This window comes from Scyliorhinus torazame, chromosome 21 (genome assembly GCF_047496885.1).
Source record: "Scyliorhinus torazame isolate Kashiwa2021f chromosome 21, sScyTor2.1, whole genome shotgun sequence".
NCBI classification, from domain to species: Eukaryota; Metazoa; Chordata; class Chondrichthyes; order Carcharhiniformes; family Scyliorhinidae; genus Scyliorhinus; species Scyliorhinus torazame.
In genome coordinates this window covers 88997-105968 of record NC_092727.1, presented here as the reverse complement: position 1 = coordinate 105968, position 16972 = coordinate 88997, and the positions used below count along the sequence as shown (strand labels likewise).

Below are 16972 nucleotides of genomic sequence, written 5' to 3'. Positions count from 1 at the left end.
TATATTTGCAGCCATATTGGGTTACAGAGAGATGTATTCATGTGAGAACGGGGTCTTGGCCATCACAAATCTCTACTTAATGCAAATTTGTGGATGAATCCCATTGGATTTAATTCATTGGGATTTTACTTTAGTGGAGGCACAAAAGTGGTGGTGCAGCTCTAGAGGGGTGGCAGGCACTCTTGGGCTGTCTGTGAGTTAAAAGTTCTCGGGGAAGCAATTCCTCTCGGATCATGCAGCTCTCCCCCATCTTCTCTTTCACTTCATGCTATAATTTTCCATCTTCCTTCATATCAAAGTACTGCTCTTGGATTTTCAATGTATTCACCTATTGCTCCTGCCTTCTCTTCAGCACCCTCCACACACAATGCCATCCTGACACTATTGCTGGGAACTCTAGCCTCTGATCACTGTTAGCTTTTTAAAAATTAACTTACTGGTGTCACTAGTACTCCATAATTTCCTTACCAGCCTATCAATTTACCCTGCCACATTCCAGGGTATGTAAACAATCTCCCCCAGGAATCCTGATAATTTACTCTCTTCAAAGTAATACCATTAAGATCACTTCTTCACATTGTTCTTTTCAAAGTGCATCATTTCACTCATCCTCACTAAATTTCGCCAGTTTGTTTATATCTGCCTAATGTTTGTTACTATCCTGCTCACTATTTTGCCATCATCCACAAACTTTGAAATTGTACTTCCTACACCCAAGTCTACAGGTCATTGACACATACTGTAAGGAAACAAAGGTAGTTATAAATAATCTATATTTGCATTTGTGGGTATTTGTGGGCTTCATGTTACACAAAGGTACCTGAGTTTTGGTTCCATTTCAAACTATGCCTGTAGTAGTAATTAAAGGGTTTACAATGTGAAAACAAAAAGGGTTTAAAGAAAGACTAGAATGTTGCTTAGCAACCAAAGGCCCACACTGAAAGATATTCATCTGTTGTATCAGTAGCACCAAGGAAATCTCTTTATTAGAAAATCAGGAAAACAAAAGGTGTTGGGTATATGAAATTTTAAAAAACATGTACATCACATATATATTGTCTTCATTTATTTCAAACTTCATTTTATTTATGTATTAAATTGTTACCCGTTTATTTTGCACCAGGCCAGATACTTACCGCTACTCCGGGGTAAGATACATGTGCACAGTTTTCCTGCCAGGACTGGTTCAGACTGTAGACAAAGTCATTATAATGTGGATGATCTGGGTTAGTGATGGAAAATCCCAATATATTCACATGGTCTTCGTTTAGCCCATCAAAATAGAGAAGAGGAAATTCCTAAAACCAAGAGGAAGCCAAAAAATTTAGATTCATTTTCTAGCTGCTCCTTTTCATAGAACCTTGAAGCAGGAAGAGGCCATTTGGTCCATCCATCCTGTTCTGTCATTCAGTATGATTATGGCTGATCCTCTATCTCAACACCATACTCCCACTCTCCCTATACCCCTTGAGGCCTTTAGTAACTAGAAATCTATCCATTTAATTCTCAATTACATTCAGTGACTTGGCCTCCACAGCAGAAAATTCCACAGGTTCACCACATGAAGTGAAAAAAATTCTCTTATTCCATAAATGGCCACCCCATATCCTGAGGCCATGACCCCTTGTTCTCGACCCCCAGCCTGGGGAAATATCCAATCTGTCCAGTCCTGTCAGAATTTTATACATTCCAATCAGATCCCCTCTCATTCTTCTAGATTCCAGCGAATACAAGGCCCAGTGAACCCAATCCCTCCTCATACGACAATCCTACCAACCCAGGAATCAGTCTGGTGAATCTTCACTGCACTTCCTCAAAGGCAATTTTTTTATGTTAGGGGACCAAACTGTTCACAATACTCCAGGTGTGCTCTCACCAAGACCCTGTACAGCTATAGTTAGACACCCTTACTCCTGTACTCAGGTCCTCTTGCAATGAAGACCAACATACTATTTACCTTTGACGGATGTGCAAGGACACCCAGCTGTCTTTGTACATCACATTTCCCAATCTATCACCATTTAAATCAGGGTTTTTCAAAGTGTGGGTTGTGACTCGTGGCTGGTGTCAGAAGTTTGCGCCACCCTTGGCTGGTAATAACTTTGTATTTCATAGGGAGAAGCCACTCCCCTGTCCGAACAAGAATTTAATTGACCATTGATTCAATATGAAGCTCAGAGGTAACGTGCCGTGGACGCCAGCTCTCCCTCGCTCGTGCCCTTGCATTAAGCTACTGGACAAGCTCCAAACGTTTCTCTCAGCGACTACGCAGCTCCAGATGTAGCTGCCACCTGAATGCTGCATTCAAAATCCGTTCTCTTCCCAACAGCACCGCTCCCCCCCCACCCCCGCTCTCCCCCCCTCCCCCCCCCCCCCCCACGGCCCGGCCCCCCCACAACTCAGTTAGCATAATAATGGTGTTGGCATTTTAGCTGTAAGCATAAAGCAATCTTTGATCGAAAACCAGGTAGAAAGATCTTTCATTTCCTTGTCCTTGCAACTGCGACAGATTTTGGGATCAAATTCAATGGATAGTCGGTGGATCCATTTGATTTTTGACTAAATTGCTGGTCACAAGCTTGCCTGACGGTGAGCAACTTATTCCATCACTGGCAGTTTTATTCAACATGCTTCGCTTGCAACACATTGGAATAAAATAATTTTGAAAGCATGTTTCCTTTTCAGCGCTTTGATCTATATGATTGAAAGTCTTTTCAAAAGCAATTTCCAGTGGGCAATATAGGCTGGTCAGGCCGTGAGGGGACGGTGCAAGCTCTGTGCACAAGTTCCCTGCAGACTGATGATGGGAAATGATGGAGCTGTTTTTTATTGGACAGAATGTGTGGAGTGTGGAATTAATGTTGATGCTTTGTGGAAATGGGGACATTGCAAAACCTAGATTGGTCTGGAGAAAGGAATATCGGGAAGATCACTGGTGAACTGAATCTTTGATTTTGAAAAGGTGAATGTTCTCATGCTCCAAGCAGAGCCGGGAGGGGGCGGGGGCAGTAACGGGGTCCTGACAGGCACAGGGATTGATGGGAGCAGCCGAGGTTGTTTCCCTGGAGTTGGAGACGTTGGGCGAGGCTACTCAATGGAGCAAATACCCGGCAAGAAACTACGGCTACTCCCTTGCTTCCTGGGAATTGTCGTCTGTTACACTTATTCCTGGATTTTGCAAGACATGATGTGAGTACTCGGTGCCCAGGACACAGAGCACCCAGTAAAAATAGGTCATTCATTGAACGTATACAAAATGTCCTCCCCCCAAGGAGTAATGATTCATTCAGGTGGAATACCTCCAGTATCTCTTATGTGTGGCCCCGGACAGTGAATTTTCATAGACAGGAGGATATCAATTACAACTGTGCCTGTCTGATCCTGTCCCAACTCAACACCGCCATAAATTCAGTGCACCAGGGGTTACTGCATAGTGATTATCAATGGGAAAACTAGATCATTTCCCTTCCCTTCCTTGCCCTGGGCAAGAAAACTTTACTGTCCTAAGCTCAGGATAGACTGGGAAAATGAATGTGCCATGGTTCCTGAAGGTCAGCCAGTGTGGTTCACGAAGGTCGGCCGCCATGGGTGCCGAATGTGGGTTGGCATGGGTGCCGAAGGTCGGCCGCCGTGGGTCCCGAAGGTCGGCCAGCGTGAGTCGCGAAGATCGGCCGATGTAGGACCTGAAGGTCGGCTGACGTAAGTTGCAAAGGTCGACCGCCGTGGGTCCCGAAGGTCGACCGGCGTGAGTCGCGAAGGTTGGCCGCCGTGGGTCCCGAAGGTCGGCCAGCGTGAGTCGCGAAGATCGGCCGATGTAGGACCTGAAGGTCGGCTGACGTAAGTTGCAAAGGTCGACCGCCGTGGGTCCCGAAGGTCGACCGGCGTGAGTCGCGAAGGTTGGCCGCCGTGGGTCCCGAAGGTCGGCCGGCGTGGGCCCCGAAGGTCGACCAGCGTGAGTCGCGAAGGTCGGCCACCATGGGTCCCGAAGGTCGACCGGCGTGGGTCCTGAAGATTGACCGGTGTGGGTCCCGAAGGTCGGCCGGTGTAGGTTGTGAAGGTCGGCCAGTGTGGGTCCCGAAGGTCGGCCGGCGTGGGTCCCGAAGGTCGGCCGACGTAGGTTGCGAAGGTCGGCCTGCGTCAGTCCCGAAGGATCGCGAAGGTCGACCGGTTGGCAAATGTGGGTCCCGGGAAAAAAAGTTTGAAAAACACTGATTTAAATAATTCTCTGCCATTAGATTTTTCGACCAAAGTGGATAACTTCATATTTATCCACATTATATCGAATCTGCCATGCATTTGCCCACTCACTCAACCTGTCTAAATTGTCTTGAAGTCAATTTACTTCCTCCTCACCATTCACAATTCCACATATTTTGTGTCATCAGTCATCTTGGAAATATTACACTTAATTCTCTCATCTAATTTGTTGATATATTGTGAATAGCTGGGGCTCAGGCACTGATCCCTATGGTACCCGACTAGTCACCGCCTTCCACTCTGAAAAACGACTCAGTTTCCTGTCTGCTGACCAATTCTCCATCCATGCCAATATATTATCCCAAATCCCATGTGCTTTAATTGGGCACACTGACCTCTTATGTCAGACTTTTATCAAAAACTTTCTGAAAATCCAAATACACCACATCCACCATATCATCCTTACCTATTCTACTAGTTACCCCTTGAAAAACAACAGTTGGTTTGTCAAAGATATTTCACTTTTATAAATCCATGTTGACATTGTCTAATCCCATTGATATTTTCCAAGGAACCTGTGTCCTGTTCTCACAAGGTTTATAATTGACTCCAATATTTTCCCTACTACAAATGTTAGGTTAACCGGTCTGTATTTCCCTGTTTTTTACCTCCCTCCATTTTTAAATATCGGGTTACATTTGCCACCCTCCAATCTGTAGGGACTGTTCCAGAATCTACGGAATTTTGGAAGATAGCATCCAACACCCACTATCTCCATGGTCAGCTCCTTTAATACCCTGGAATATAGATTATCAGGACCTGGGGATTTATCGGCTTTCAATCCCATTAATTTCTCCAGAACTATTTTACTAATACCAATGTCCTTAAATACCTTCTTCTCAATAGACATTGGTTCCCGAGCATTTTTGGAATGTTATCGGCATCTTCTTCTGTGAAGACTGGGAAACATTACTGAAGCAAGGACAGTGGACAGGCAATGGCAGGCATTGAAGGAATGAATAAGTGAACTTCCTATTTTGCTCAAGAATAGAATCAGAAAGGTGGCTTACAAGGGAAATCAGAGATAGCGGGCACAATTTTGTGGCCACGTTGTGCTCAAGTGAGAGCACAATGCGGCCGATAGATGACAGGAGACGGCCCTCTCAGGCTTCCCGGTATCCTTCATGCCTCACGGGATTTATCCAAGGCCTATGAGGCGTCGCAATCAGAATCTCGCCCGAATCGGGTGTGACCAAATGGCTCATGCCTAAGTTGGGTTTAAACCTACGTAAGCAAGCTTACCCGGGATCTACCAGTCGAGAGGTCCCTTCGGAAATGGTGTCCCGCAGCTTAGTCTCCAGGGGCTGGTTTAGCACAGGGAGCAGTTTAAGGGATTCGCTGCCTAGTCTCCAGGGAGCAGTCTCAGGGATTCACAGCCTGGTCTCCAGGGAACAGTCTCGGGGATCCAGGGGCAGTCTCCAGGGAGCAGTCTTGGTGATTCGCAGCCTCATCTCTGGGGCGCAGTTTCAGGGATTTGCGGCCTAGTCCGCAGGGAGCAGTCTCGGGAATCCAAGGCTAGTCTCCAGGGAGCAGTCTCGGGGATTCGCGGCCTAGTCTCCAGAGAGCAGTGTTGGGGATTTGCGGCCTCGTCGCCAGGGGCTGGTTTAGCACAGTGGGCTAAACAACTGGCTTGTAATGCAGAACAAGGCCAGCAGCACGGGTTCAATTCCCGTAACGGCCTCCCGAACAGGCGCCGGAATGTGGCGACTCGGGGCTTTTCACAGAAGCTTCATTGAAGCCTACCTGCGACAAAAAGAGATTATTATTATAGTCACCAGGGAGCAGTCTCAGGGATTCGCAGCCTAGTTTCCAGGGAGCAGTCTCAGGGATTCGCGTCTCGGGGATAGACAGCCTAGTTTCCAGGGAGCAATCTCAGGGATTCGCGGCCTAGTATCCAGGGAGCATTCTCGGGGATTTGCGGTCTAGTCTTCAGGGAGCAGTCTCAGGGATTCGCTGCCTAGTATCCAGGGAGCAGTCTCGGGGATTTGCGGTCTAGTATCCAGGGGGAATTCTCGGGGATTTGCGGTCTAGTATCCAGGGGGCATTCTCGGGGATTTGGGGTCTAGTTTCCAGGGAGCAGTCTTTAAATGAGAGGTATTTCATCTCTCCATGAAGATCTGCCAATGTTCCTCAACAATCCTACCCTCAATTATCTGTGCCCAGTCTACTTGGGCCAACTCTTTCTTCAGGCCTGTATAATTACCTCTGCCCCATGCTAAAACTCTAATATGGCACTCTGTCTTCTCTCACTCAAACTGAATTTGAAATTCTAGCATGCTGTGATCACTCCTTCCAAGAGGATCCTTAACGACAAGACTATTTATCAACCCTTCTTCATTACGTAATACTGAATCTAAACTAGCCTGCTCCTTGGAATATATTGCTCTAAGAAACAATACATCATGCACTTTGTGAACTCTTTCTCAAGGTTACCCTTGGAAATTTGATTAATCCAGTCAATATGCATGTTAAAATAACCCATGATTACCATTGTGCTCTTCTCACAAGCTCTCATATATCTTACTTTATACTATGCCCCACTTTGGAAGTATTGCTTGGGGGCCTGAAAATTATTCCTACCCAGGAGTTTTTTCCCTTGATTTTTATTTCCTCCCAGATCGATTCAACATCTTGGCCCTTGGTGCCAATATCATTTCTTAATACAGCCTTGATGTCATCTTTAAGCAATAAAGCAACTCCACCTCCTGTCCCATCCTGTGTATCTTTTGGAATACTGAGTGTCCTTGGACATTCAACTCCCAGTCTCGGTCCTCCTACAACCAGGCTTCAGTCATCCTCACCACATCATAGAATCATAGAATCACTACAGTGTAGAAGGAAGCCATTTGGCCCATCGAGACTGCACCAACCTTCTGAAAGGGTACCCTACCTAGGGTTAGACCCACACCCTACCCCTTAACCCAGTAACCCAATCTAATCTCTAACCTTTTGGACACTAAGGGACAATAGATCATGACCAATCCACCTAACCTGCACATCTTTGGACTGGGAGAAAACCGGAGCACCCGGAGAAAACGCACGTAGACACGGGGAAAACATGCAGACATAGCAGAGTGATCCAACCCGAGTACCTGATGCTAAGAAGCAACAGTGCCGCCATCTACTTCTCGCAGAGGGTCGTGAAGTTGTGGAACTCGCTGCCCCATAGTGCGGTGGAAACTGAGTCATTAAATGTTTTCAAGAGGGCAATAGATATATTTCTGATTTTAAAAAACGGTTAAAGAGATATGGGAACAGGTAGGGAGGTGGATTTGAGACAGGAATAGATCAGCCATGATTTGATTGAATGGCGGAGCAGCCTCGAGGCTGAACTGCCGACTTCTACTCCCAATTTCTACGTTCCTGTGACTGCAAAAGTTTCTATGGGTATGTAAAGAGAGAAAGATTGATAAAAACAAATGTAGGCCCCTTACAGTCCGAAACGGGGGAATTCATAACGGGGAACAAAGAAATGCCTGAGGAACTAAATTTGCACTTTGATTCTGTCTTCATAAAGGAAGACATGACTAATGTACAGGAAGTTCTGAGTAACACAAATTTTAGCGAGGAGCTGAAGGGAATTAGTATTAGTAGAGAAATGGTTTTGGGGAAATTAATGGGATTGAAGGCGGATAAATCTCCAGGGCCTGATAATCTTCATCCCAGAGTATTTAAGGAAGAAATAGTAGATCCGTTGGTGGTCATTTTCCAAAATTCTTTGGACTCTGGAATGGTTCCTATAGGGATATAACCCCGCTATTCAGAAAGGGAGGTAGAGAGAAAACAGGGAACTATAGACCAATGTGCCGAACGTTGATAGTAGGGAAGTTGCTAGAGTCCATTTTTAAGGATTTCATAGCCCAGCATTTGGAAAGCAGTGGTGTAATCAGACAAAGTCAGCATGGAATTACAAAAGGAAAATCATGCTTGACAAATATACTGGAATTCTTTGAAGATGTAACTAGTGGAGTTGACCAGGGAGAACCGGTGGATGTGGTTTATTTAGACTTTCAGAAGGGTTTTGACATGATCTCACATTGCAGATTACTATGTAAAGTTAAAGCGCAAGGGATCACGGGTCGTGTCTTGAGATGGATAGAAAGCTGATTAGCAGATAGGAAGCAAAAAGTTGGAATAAATGGGACTTTTTCCAATTGGCAGGCAGTGACTTGTAGGATACCGTAAGGATCTGTGCTCGGAGATCTGTGCTAGGAGCCCAACTGTTCACATTATATATTAATGATTTGGATGAGGCAACTAAATGTATAATCTCCAAATTTCCAGGTAATACAAAGTTGTGTGGGAGGGTGAGCTGTGAGGAGGATGCAGAGATGCTTCAGCAGGATTTGGACAGGCTGAATGAGTGGGCACTTGCATAGCAGATGCAGTATAATGTGGATAAATGTGAGATTATCCGCTTCGGTAGCAGAAGTAGGAAGGCAGATTATTATTTGAATGAGTGTAAATTGAGAGAGGTGGATACTCAGCGAGACCTTGGTGTCCTTGTGCATCAGTCGCTGAAAGTAAGGGCGCAGGTACAACAGGCAGTAAAGAAGGCAAATGGTATGTTGGCCTTCATAGCGAGAAGATTTGAGTATAGGAATAGAGATGTTTTACTACAATGTATAGGGCATTAGTGAGACCACACCTGGAGCATTCTGTGCAGTTTGATGTCCTTACCTGAGGAAGGATGTTCTTGTTGTGGAGGGAGCGCAGCGAAGGTTTACCCGGCTGATTCCTGGGATGGCGGGGCTGCCGTGTGAGGAGAGACTAAATCGGTTAGGATTATATTCATTGGAGTTTAGAAGAGTGAGAGGGGATTTTATAGAAACGTCTACAATTCTAACAGGATTAGACAGGGTAGATTCAGAAAGAATGTCCCCAATGGTGGGGGAGTCCAGAACTAGGGGTCATAGTTTGAGGATAAGGGATAAACCTTTTAGGACTGAGGTGAGGAGAAATTTCTTCACCCAGAGAGCGGTGAATCTGTGGAATTCACAACCACAGAAAGTAGCTGAGGCCAAAACATTGTGTAATTTCAAGAAGGAATTAAATATAGCTCTCGGGGCTAAAGGGGTCAAGGGATATTGGGGGAAGGCGGGATCAGGGTATTGAACTTGATGATCAGATCTGATCACAATAATAGCCGAGCAGACTCAAAGGGCCGAATGGCCTCCTCCTGCTTCTATGTTTCTAACTAAAGTTACTTATTTAATTGCTCTGCCATTTCCTTGTTCTCCGTTGTCAATTCTCTCATTTCAAACTGTAACAGACGTACATTTGGTACATATGGATCAATTTCTGATCAGGACAACAGTCAGGCCACTCGTCAGCAAGAGGTTTACATGAGCAGGTCAGATTAAATTCCTTGAAAATGTTTCCTCCAACTGTATCGCATGTTATCCTGACATCACATTACACCTGACCGCTATATTTCAACAATTAAAGAACACTGCTTCTCAAATGGTAACTCCCATGTCATTTTGTCGGTTACTTGTACCACAGAATGAGGCCTATTATCTGTCAAGTCCACATCTGATTCTATAATCTGCGTTCCCCTTAAGGGAAATTATTTATTCCACGAGTAGGGCAGCACAGTAACACAGTGGTTAGCACTGCTGCCTCACAGCGCCAGGGTCCCAGGTTCGATTCCCTGTTTGAATCACTGTCTGTGCAGAGTCTGCTCGTTCTCCCCGTGTCTGCGTGGGTTTCCTCCGGGTGCTCCGGTTTCCTCCCACAAGTCCCGAAAGACATGCTGTTAGGTAATTTGGACATTCTAAATTATCCATCTGTGTACCCGAACAGGCAATGTTAATGTAAGCCACAATAAAGTTTATTAAATTAAATTAAATTTGTCTATGAAAATTTGTAGTTTTCTAATATCTGATTATTCCCTTTGTGATCGGAGAAATAACACTTTGGACTTTTTTAAAATTAGGGATGGTATTGCAGCATCCAAGTGGTTTAATCTTGAGTCTGTTATGGGCCAGGGTTTAGAGAACCCCAAAGTGTATCATGGAGTTCACCTGACCCACAACTTTTAATAGACTGTGGTATGGGGAGCACACGGCCCACTCTACAGGTGTGGTACAGCAGAAATGGAAAAGTAATTTTTAAAGCAAAACAGTGTTTATTCTATGAACTCAAGTTAACCTTTTTAAAACATACAGTGAACATCTTAGCAACCATCAATTCAAATACAACCCCCAAAGAATACAACACTAAGTAATCCTTAATAACTTCCCAAACAACATCCAGACTTACAAAAAACATAACCTTTAACAGAAGCACATCAGGTTAAAGTCACTACTGAAAACATTTCTATTTCTGAATTCACCAAATGATCAAGAGACAGTCTTTTCATGGCAGAGAGAACAGCAGTACAGCTGCTTTGTCTGGCTTCAGCTCCAACACACTGAAAACGAAACCAAAAAGACACCCAAGCTTTTCTCAAAGTGAAACTAAAAAGCAGAGCCAGAGCTCAGCTCCACCCACGCTCTGACATCACTGCAGTAACATGAGCAGCCAAACATTTCTTAAAGTGACATTCTCATGACAAGTCCGAAGCACAGGGTGACTCTGTCGTCATTTGGCTGTCCATTTGCTGAAATCACTATTTATTGTTAAGAAAACTTCATTGATGCAGCCCCTGGATTTTTTCTTCATAGACTCAACATAGCATCAAACCTGTATCAAACACTATTCATCATTTACAGAAACTGCTTCTAAATTTAACAACAAACGATGATGATGATGATGTTGCCAGATCTGCTTTGGAAGTTGACGTTTTTGGCCGCCTCCATCCTACACCACATCTTCCTCCCTCTTCTTTCTCATGTCTTCCTCCACTCCCCAAACATTCTTCACACCCCATCCACATTCTCATTTCCTTCCCTACTCCCCACCACCTCCCTTACCTTTGCCCTCCTTCATGCTCTTTCCCTCCTTTTCTACCTGCCCTCTCCCTTCTTCTCTTCTTCCCCTTCTCCTTCTGTTGCTCTCTCCTTTCTCTCTCCTTGCCTTCCTCCTTTTCCTCATTCACTCCTTCCTCCCATATTCTCTTTTCCCACCTTCCCACTATCAGGTAACCATCAGATTCTTTAAATACTTTACCAGACATGTGAAGATGTAGTTATAGTCAGCAGATGTCATTCCTAACTGCACGGCCTGGAAAACAAGTTATTATAAACATTTATCATTCTTTTGTTTAAAAAAAATTGCATGCTCTCTTTTAAAAGTTAGCATCATGGCAGATAGTAACTCATCTCCTGACACCCCCCCCCCCCCCCCCCCCCGAGCAAAGCCTGTCCACCATCTACAAGGCACAAGTCAGGCGTGTAATGGAATATTCTCCACTTGCCTGGATGAGTGCAGCTCCAACAAGAAGCTCAACACCGTCCAGGATACAGAAGCCCTGCTTGATTGCTCCCCCTTCCACAAACATTCAAATCCTCCACCACCAACGCACAGTGGCAGCCGTGTGTTTCATCTACAAGATGCACTGCAGGAACTCACCAAGGTTCCTTGTACAACACCTCCCAAACCCATGACCACTACCATCTAGAAGGACAAGAGCAGCAGATACCTGGGAACCCCACCACCTGGAGATTCCCCTCCAAGTCACTCACCACCCTGACTTGGAAATATATCGCCGCTCCTTCACTGTTGCTGGGGCAAAATCCTGGAACTCCCTCCCTAATCACACTCTGGGTGTACCTACACCACATGGGCTGCAGTGGTTCAAGAAGGCAGCTCACCACCACCTTCTAAAGGGCAACTAGGGATGGGCAATAAATGCTGACCTAGTCAACAATGCCCACACCCCATAAATGAGTAAAAAGAATCCTCTCCTCTCTGCCTTCTCCTCTTTCTTTCCGATGTGGCCTTCAGATCCCTGGCAGCAATGGTTATGGCCCCATGGTGGCTATATTGTGGAGGCCGCAGCCAATCATCATGATCTTGCGAGATAGGTTCCCGCGTGTACTGAAGGGATCCTGAGCAGGCTAGGCCGTGTAAGCTCTGAAGGAGTCATAACGACTCAAAACATTAACTCTGTTTCTCTCTCCACTATTGCTGCCAGACGTGTTGTGTTTTTCCAGCATTTTCTGTTTTAATACTATGGAAGCATTGTTTTAGCAAATTCATGCTTTGCTGAAAGATATTCCTGCTGACTGCATGGCTTTCATTTTCCATCTGTTGCCCTTGCATGGTGGAAAGGAGGGTGGCATCAAATGCGCATCTCCTGGTTCTTATTGGAAGCCTAAAGGTAGCGGGAATTGCAGAGTGCTTCAGGGTGAAGGTATCTTGGGGGGGTGACCATTCACCAATATGATGGTTTTTCTATCATTGCACACTAACTGCACATTGATGGAATGGTACCAATTGCAGTATTTCCATTGACACGAGGGACCTCAGAGCTGCTTGTCCCTGGACCTTGCTATCCCAAAAATCTATGTGCCCTCATCCTGTTTGTGCATGCTTAAAGGTAACAATAGAATAATCTCTCCTTCCAAAAATGACCATCATCATCTCTGCATTGCAGTGAAGGACAATGTCCAGGAAGACGTTCAACAGGTTGCCTGCCTACACAGTCTGCAATGAGCAAGTTGAATTGAAGCTGACAGTAATGACAATCTGCAAGGTGCCTGGCTCCCTTTAAATAGCGATAGCAAGGTGACCCCTTGTGCAACTGAATGCTCAGAGTAATCAGCAGATGATTTGAACTAAACCTTGTGCAGTTGGAGTTCTGAAAACCTGTGATTAATTAGCTGGAATGGCTGATTGATGTCACTATCGACCCTTTCCGCACACCTTTGAAATCTGCAGAGCACACCTGACCTGGGACTCTTTGCAGTACATCCCAGTACACCCTCCCCAGTACATCCCAGTACACCATCCCCAGTACATCCCAGTACACCCTTCCCAGTACACCTTCCCAGTACATCCCCAGTACATCCCAGTACATCCCAAGTACATCCCCAGTACGTCCCAGTGCATCCTTCCCAGTATGGCCATCTTTTTGTGCTTCGGCTCCATAGCTGCAGCTCCAATTCACCTCGGGATGGAGGGGCAGCGAGTTTGAGCCCCGGCTGCCCCTGCATCACCTGGCTCTGCCAGCCCTGGCAGCTCCCCGATATCTGCATCAAGGTGTCAATGCCCTCAGCAATGCTCCTCAGTGACTGGGACAAGCTCCGCAGCGCCTCAGCAATGCCCATCTGAGAGCAGGACATGTCCCGCAGAACCTCATCAAGGTTGGCCTGGTACTGGGTGACATCTCCCAGCGAGGTGGACATTCAGCCGAGACCCTCAGCCATGGCCGTCACCGACTGCACGACGCCTTGGACACCTTCACTCATGGTGCCGACGTTGTGCACCAGGCTTTCCATTGCGGTCGCCACCCTAGCGGTGTTGGCCTTGGTGCCACACATTGCTGGCGTCATCTCCTCCGCCCATAGCCTCCGAGACTCCTCCAATCGACTATGGACCTGCTGGAGTGACGCTGACACCCAGCTCTGAATGTCCCGGCCGCTCCCTATCGTCTCCATCAGCTCCGGCTAACCCTGTACCAGAGGCTCAGCATCAGGCTGCGACCCAGCTGGGTCCTGGGATCCAGCAGCCCTCACTGCTCTCAGAGGAACAGAACATCCCTCATGGCTCCACCTCATCTAGGAGCCTCCCCAGGCCTGCATCCCGAATCTTGGGGCCGGTCTTCTCGGCGCCATGGCTGCGAGCTCCAGTAGGGCCTCGTTAAGTGGTCCAATTAATGTTGAATAGCATTGCCGGCCTCGCTGGGCTGAGCGGTGGGAAGCTCGCGGCAGTTCCCGCTCGCTACTACACTCAGAAATCTTTCCGGAGAATCGCGCCCAGTGTGTGTAATCTTGCAGTTTTGTGCTCTCGGGATGAGACAGTAACCAAACTAAGCTGCTCAATTAGAGTAATGAGGCTATTTATCTGGGCCTTTCATTAATTGTTGAGGTTCTTATTGGACAGAGTTAAGTCACTTTAAGATTAAACATACCTGGTGAAGGATGGATTGTGACACGGAAGTGCTGCCGTCAATAATAATTGTTGCAATTTTGTCATCTCGAATTTCCTTCAGGAGTGGTGTTGAGTCCTGACTTTGATCCAACATGCGAACTGACAAGGTGTCCTTGGAAATGAGAAACTGCCGTAAAAGCTTCTCCAAATTCAAAAGGCCTACAACAAAATTAGGGAGTGAGATTGTTTTTCAGAATAAATCAACATACACAGCTACAACTAAAATATATCAGGAACCTCTTTCTGAGATTCTTCGAAAGAAGTGTTATCTGCAAGGTTTTAGTAAAATATAAACCCTAAAGTGGTAAAGTTATCCCGTATAAAACATTGGTTAGGCCACACTAGAATATTACATCCCTTTCTGGTCACCACACTTTAGGAAGAATGTGAGGTTCGTTGAGAGGCAGCAGAGGAGATTAACCAGAATAGTTCTCAGGGGGAGGGATTGGAACTGTAGTGTATGTTGTAGACGGTACACACGGCTGTCACTGTGTGTCGGTGGTGGAGTGAGTGAACGTTTGTGGAAGGGGTGTGTGGTATTATAGGTATTATGGTACCTGATAGGCTAAAACACCATTGGTGGAAACTGTATGCTTTCTATTGGTTAGAATGTATGATAGGTCCGCCCTGCTAGGCGGGGTATAAAAACCAGTGCCGCCCCAGCAGCCTTCATTCTGTACCTGAGCTGCTGGGGGGAAACATCTAGCTTATTAAAGCCTTCAGTTGGACTACAACCTCGCTTTAGTGGTCATTGATCGTGCATCAATTTAATAAGCTAGTTTTTTTAAGAAGAAAGGATGGAGCCCCGAATCAAGCCGGAGTGTCTGCAACTTAGCACCCACGCGACGAACTCAGTGGCAATCTTTAAGCACTGGCTGGCGTGCTTTAAAGGGTATCTCGGGACGGCCGAAAACGCACCCACAGGAGAGCAGAAACTGCACGTCCTGCACTCAAGGGTGAGCCCGGAGATTTACACCCTCATCGAGGAAGCAGAAGACTTCGATGCAGCAATAGAGCTGCTAAAAGGACACTATATTCGCCCGGTAAACCAGGTCTACGCCAGGCACCTGCTTGCAACAAGGTGACAAACCCCTGGGGAATCGCAGGAGGAATTCTACCGTGCACTTCTGGTGTTGGGAAGAAGCTGCAGCTGCCCGCAAGTTTCGGCGAGCGAACACACGGAACTCTTAGTCCGGGACGCGTTCGTGGCAGGTATGCTATCTTCATAAATCCGCCAGCGTCTGTTAGAAAAGGACACCCTGGGTCTCAGGGAGGCATGGGACCTTGCAAGCTCCCTGGACGTGGCCTCCAAAAATGCCCGCGCTTACGTTCCCGACCACACGGCAGCGTGGAACCCTTCCACGGCCGACCCCACTTCCCCCATTCCCCCACAGGTCTGCGCTGCAAGGCGGCCTGGCAACCCCGAGGGGCCCCGCTGCTACTTTTGCGGGCAGGCCAAGCACCCCCGCCAGCGCTGCCCGGCCCGTGCACCCACCTGCAAGGGATGCGGAAAAAGGGACCATTTTGTGGGGGTATGCCAGGCCCGTGCGGTTGCCGCGGTCTCCGGCGGTGAATGCGGACCGCAACCACAAACGTCTCCACGGGCCCCGTGCAGCCAGCGGTCGCCACCATCTTCATATTCCAGGGCCACGTGCGGACCCCGGGCGCGCCATCTTGTTCCACGGACGCCATGTTGGAGGGATGGGCGCCGCTATTTTGTGCACCCCCGACCATGTGCGACCAATGGGAGCCCTCGATGGGCCGAGATCCCGATGGCACAACTGACTCATGATCCCAGTGGTCGGGAACCTAGTGTGGTGACTGCGGACTGTGTCCAGCGCCGCCGCAGTCAGGCGGGACATGTGCCGCTGGCCGGGGTGCTTCGGCGAGGGCTGGGGGGATTGGTGGGGGGTGGCGATGGGGGGGTTACAGGGGGCACGCTCTGGCGGGTCGGGTCTGCGCATGGCTGCCGCCATGTTGTACGGCGCGACCGATGCAGGTCATCATCGTGCTCATGTGCGCCCACGGACCCGGCAATTCTCCAGCTGTTTATTTCGGGGAGCCCGAGAATTTTACGTGTCGTGACTGCTACCCCCCCTCCACCGGTTGGAGGATCGGTGCTGGGGCGCTGCCGATTTTTTTTACGTTAAATGCCACAGATCCTCCGGATAGAGCCTGAAAATCGGAGAACCCAGTCCTAGATTTTTCAGGTGGAGATTAATTGCCATTGATTTGTGCTTGGGAACGGGAACACGAATCCAGAGGTCTTCACCTATCTTTTCCCAAGTAAATTTATGGATGGCAAGGGATTCCTTCACAAATCCCGTTATCGAGCCGCCATATTGAGCAGCAGCCTTCCCACCGCAATGCAATTCCGTCTCCCCACCACAGGATTTTCTGGGTCATTGGCTTGTTGAGTCTAACCCAAACCAATTAGGATTATATTGGGGTGTGATTAGATGACTTAAGACAGATATGAAAGGGTACAACTGAAGAAGTTTCGGCCCGCCATTTTGAGTGTTTTCAAGGTTTTGAGTTTGAGTTTTTTAGTTTGAAGTTTTTGTTGTAGATTAGGTTTAGGTAGATTGGTAGGGTAGGTTTTTTGTGGGTAGTTTGTTAGTTTTTGTTTTGTTGATTTGAAGCTGAAGATTAGCTCTCGCTCTCTCTCTTTTCATAT

The 16972-nt window shown here is 47.1% G+C and overlaps 1 protein-coding gene across 1 annotated transcript in view; it reads right to left on the bottom strand.

Annotated features, from left to right (window-relative positions):
* Positions 1-16972, bottom strand: part of grik4 (glutamate receptor, ionotropic, kainate 4) — a 229470-nt gene that overhangs the window by 164980 nt on the left and 47518 nt on the right. Inside the window, exons 6-8 of the mRNA XM_072487735.1 lie at positions 14276-14454; positions 11371-11424; positions 1137-1298 (exon numbers count right to left, since the gene is read on the bottom strand). Of these exons, the coding sequence (XP_072343836.1) occupies positions 1137-1298; positions 11371-11424; positions 14276-14454 (395 nt within the window). The remainder of the gene's footprint in view (positions 1-1136; positions 1299-11370; positions 11425-14275; positions 14455-16972) is intronic.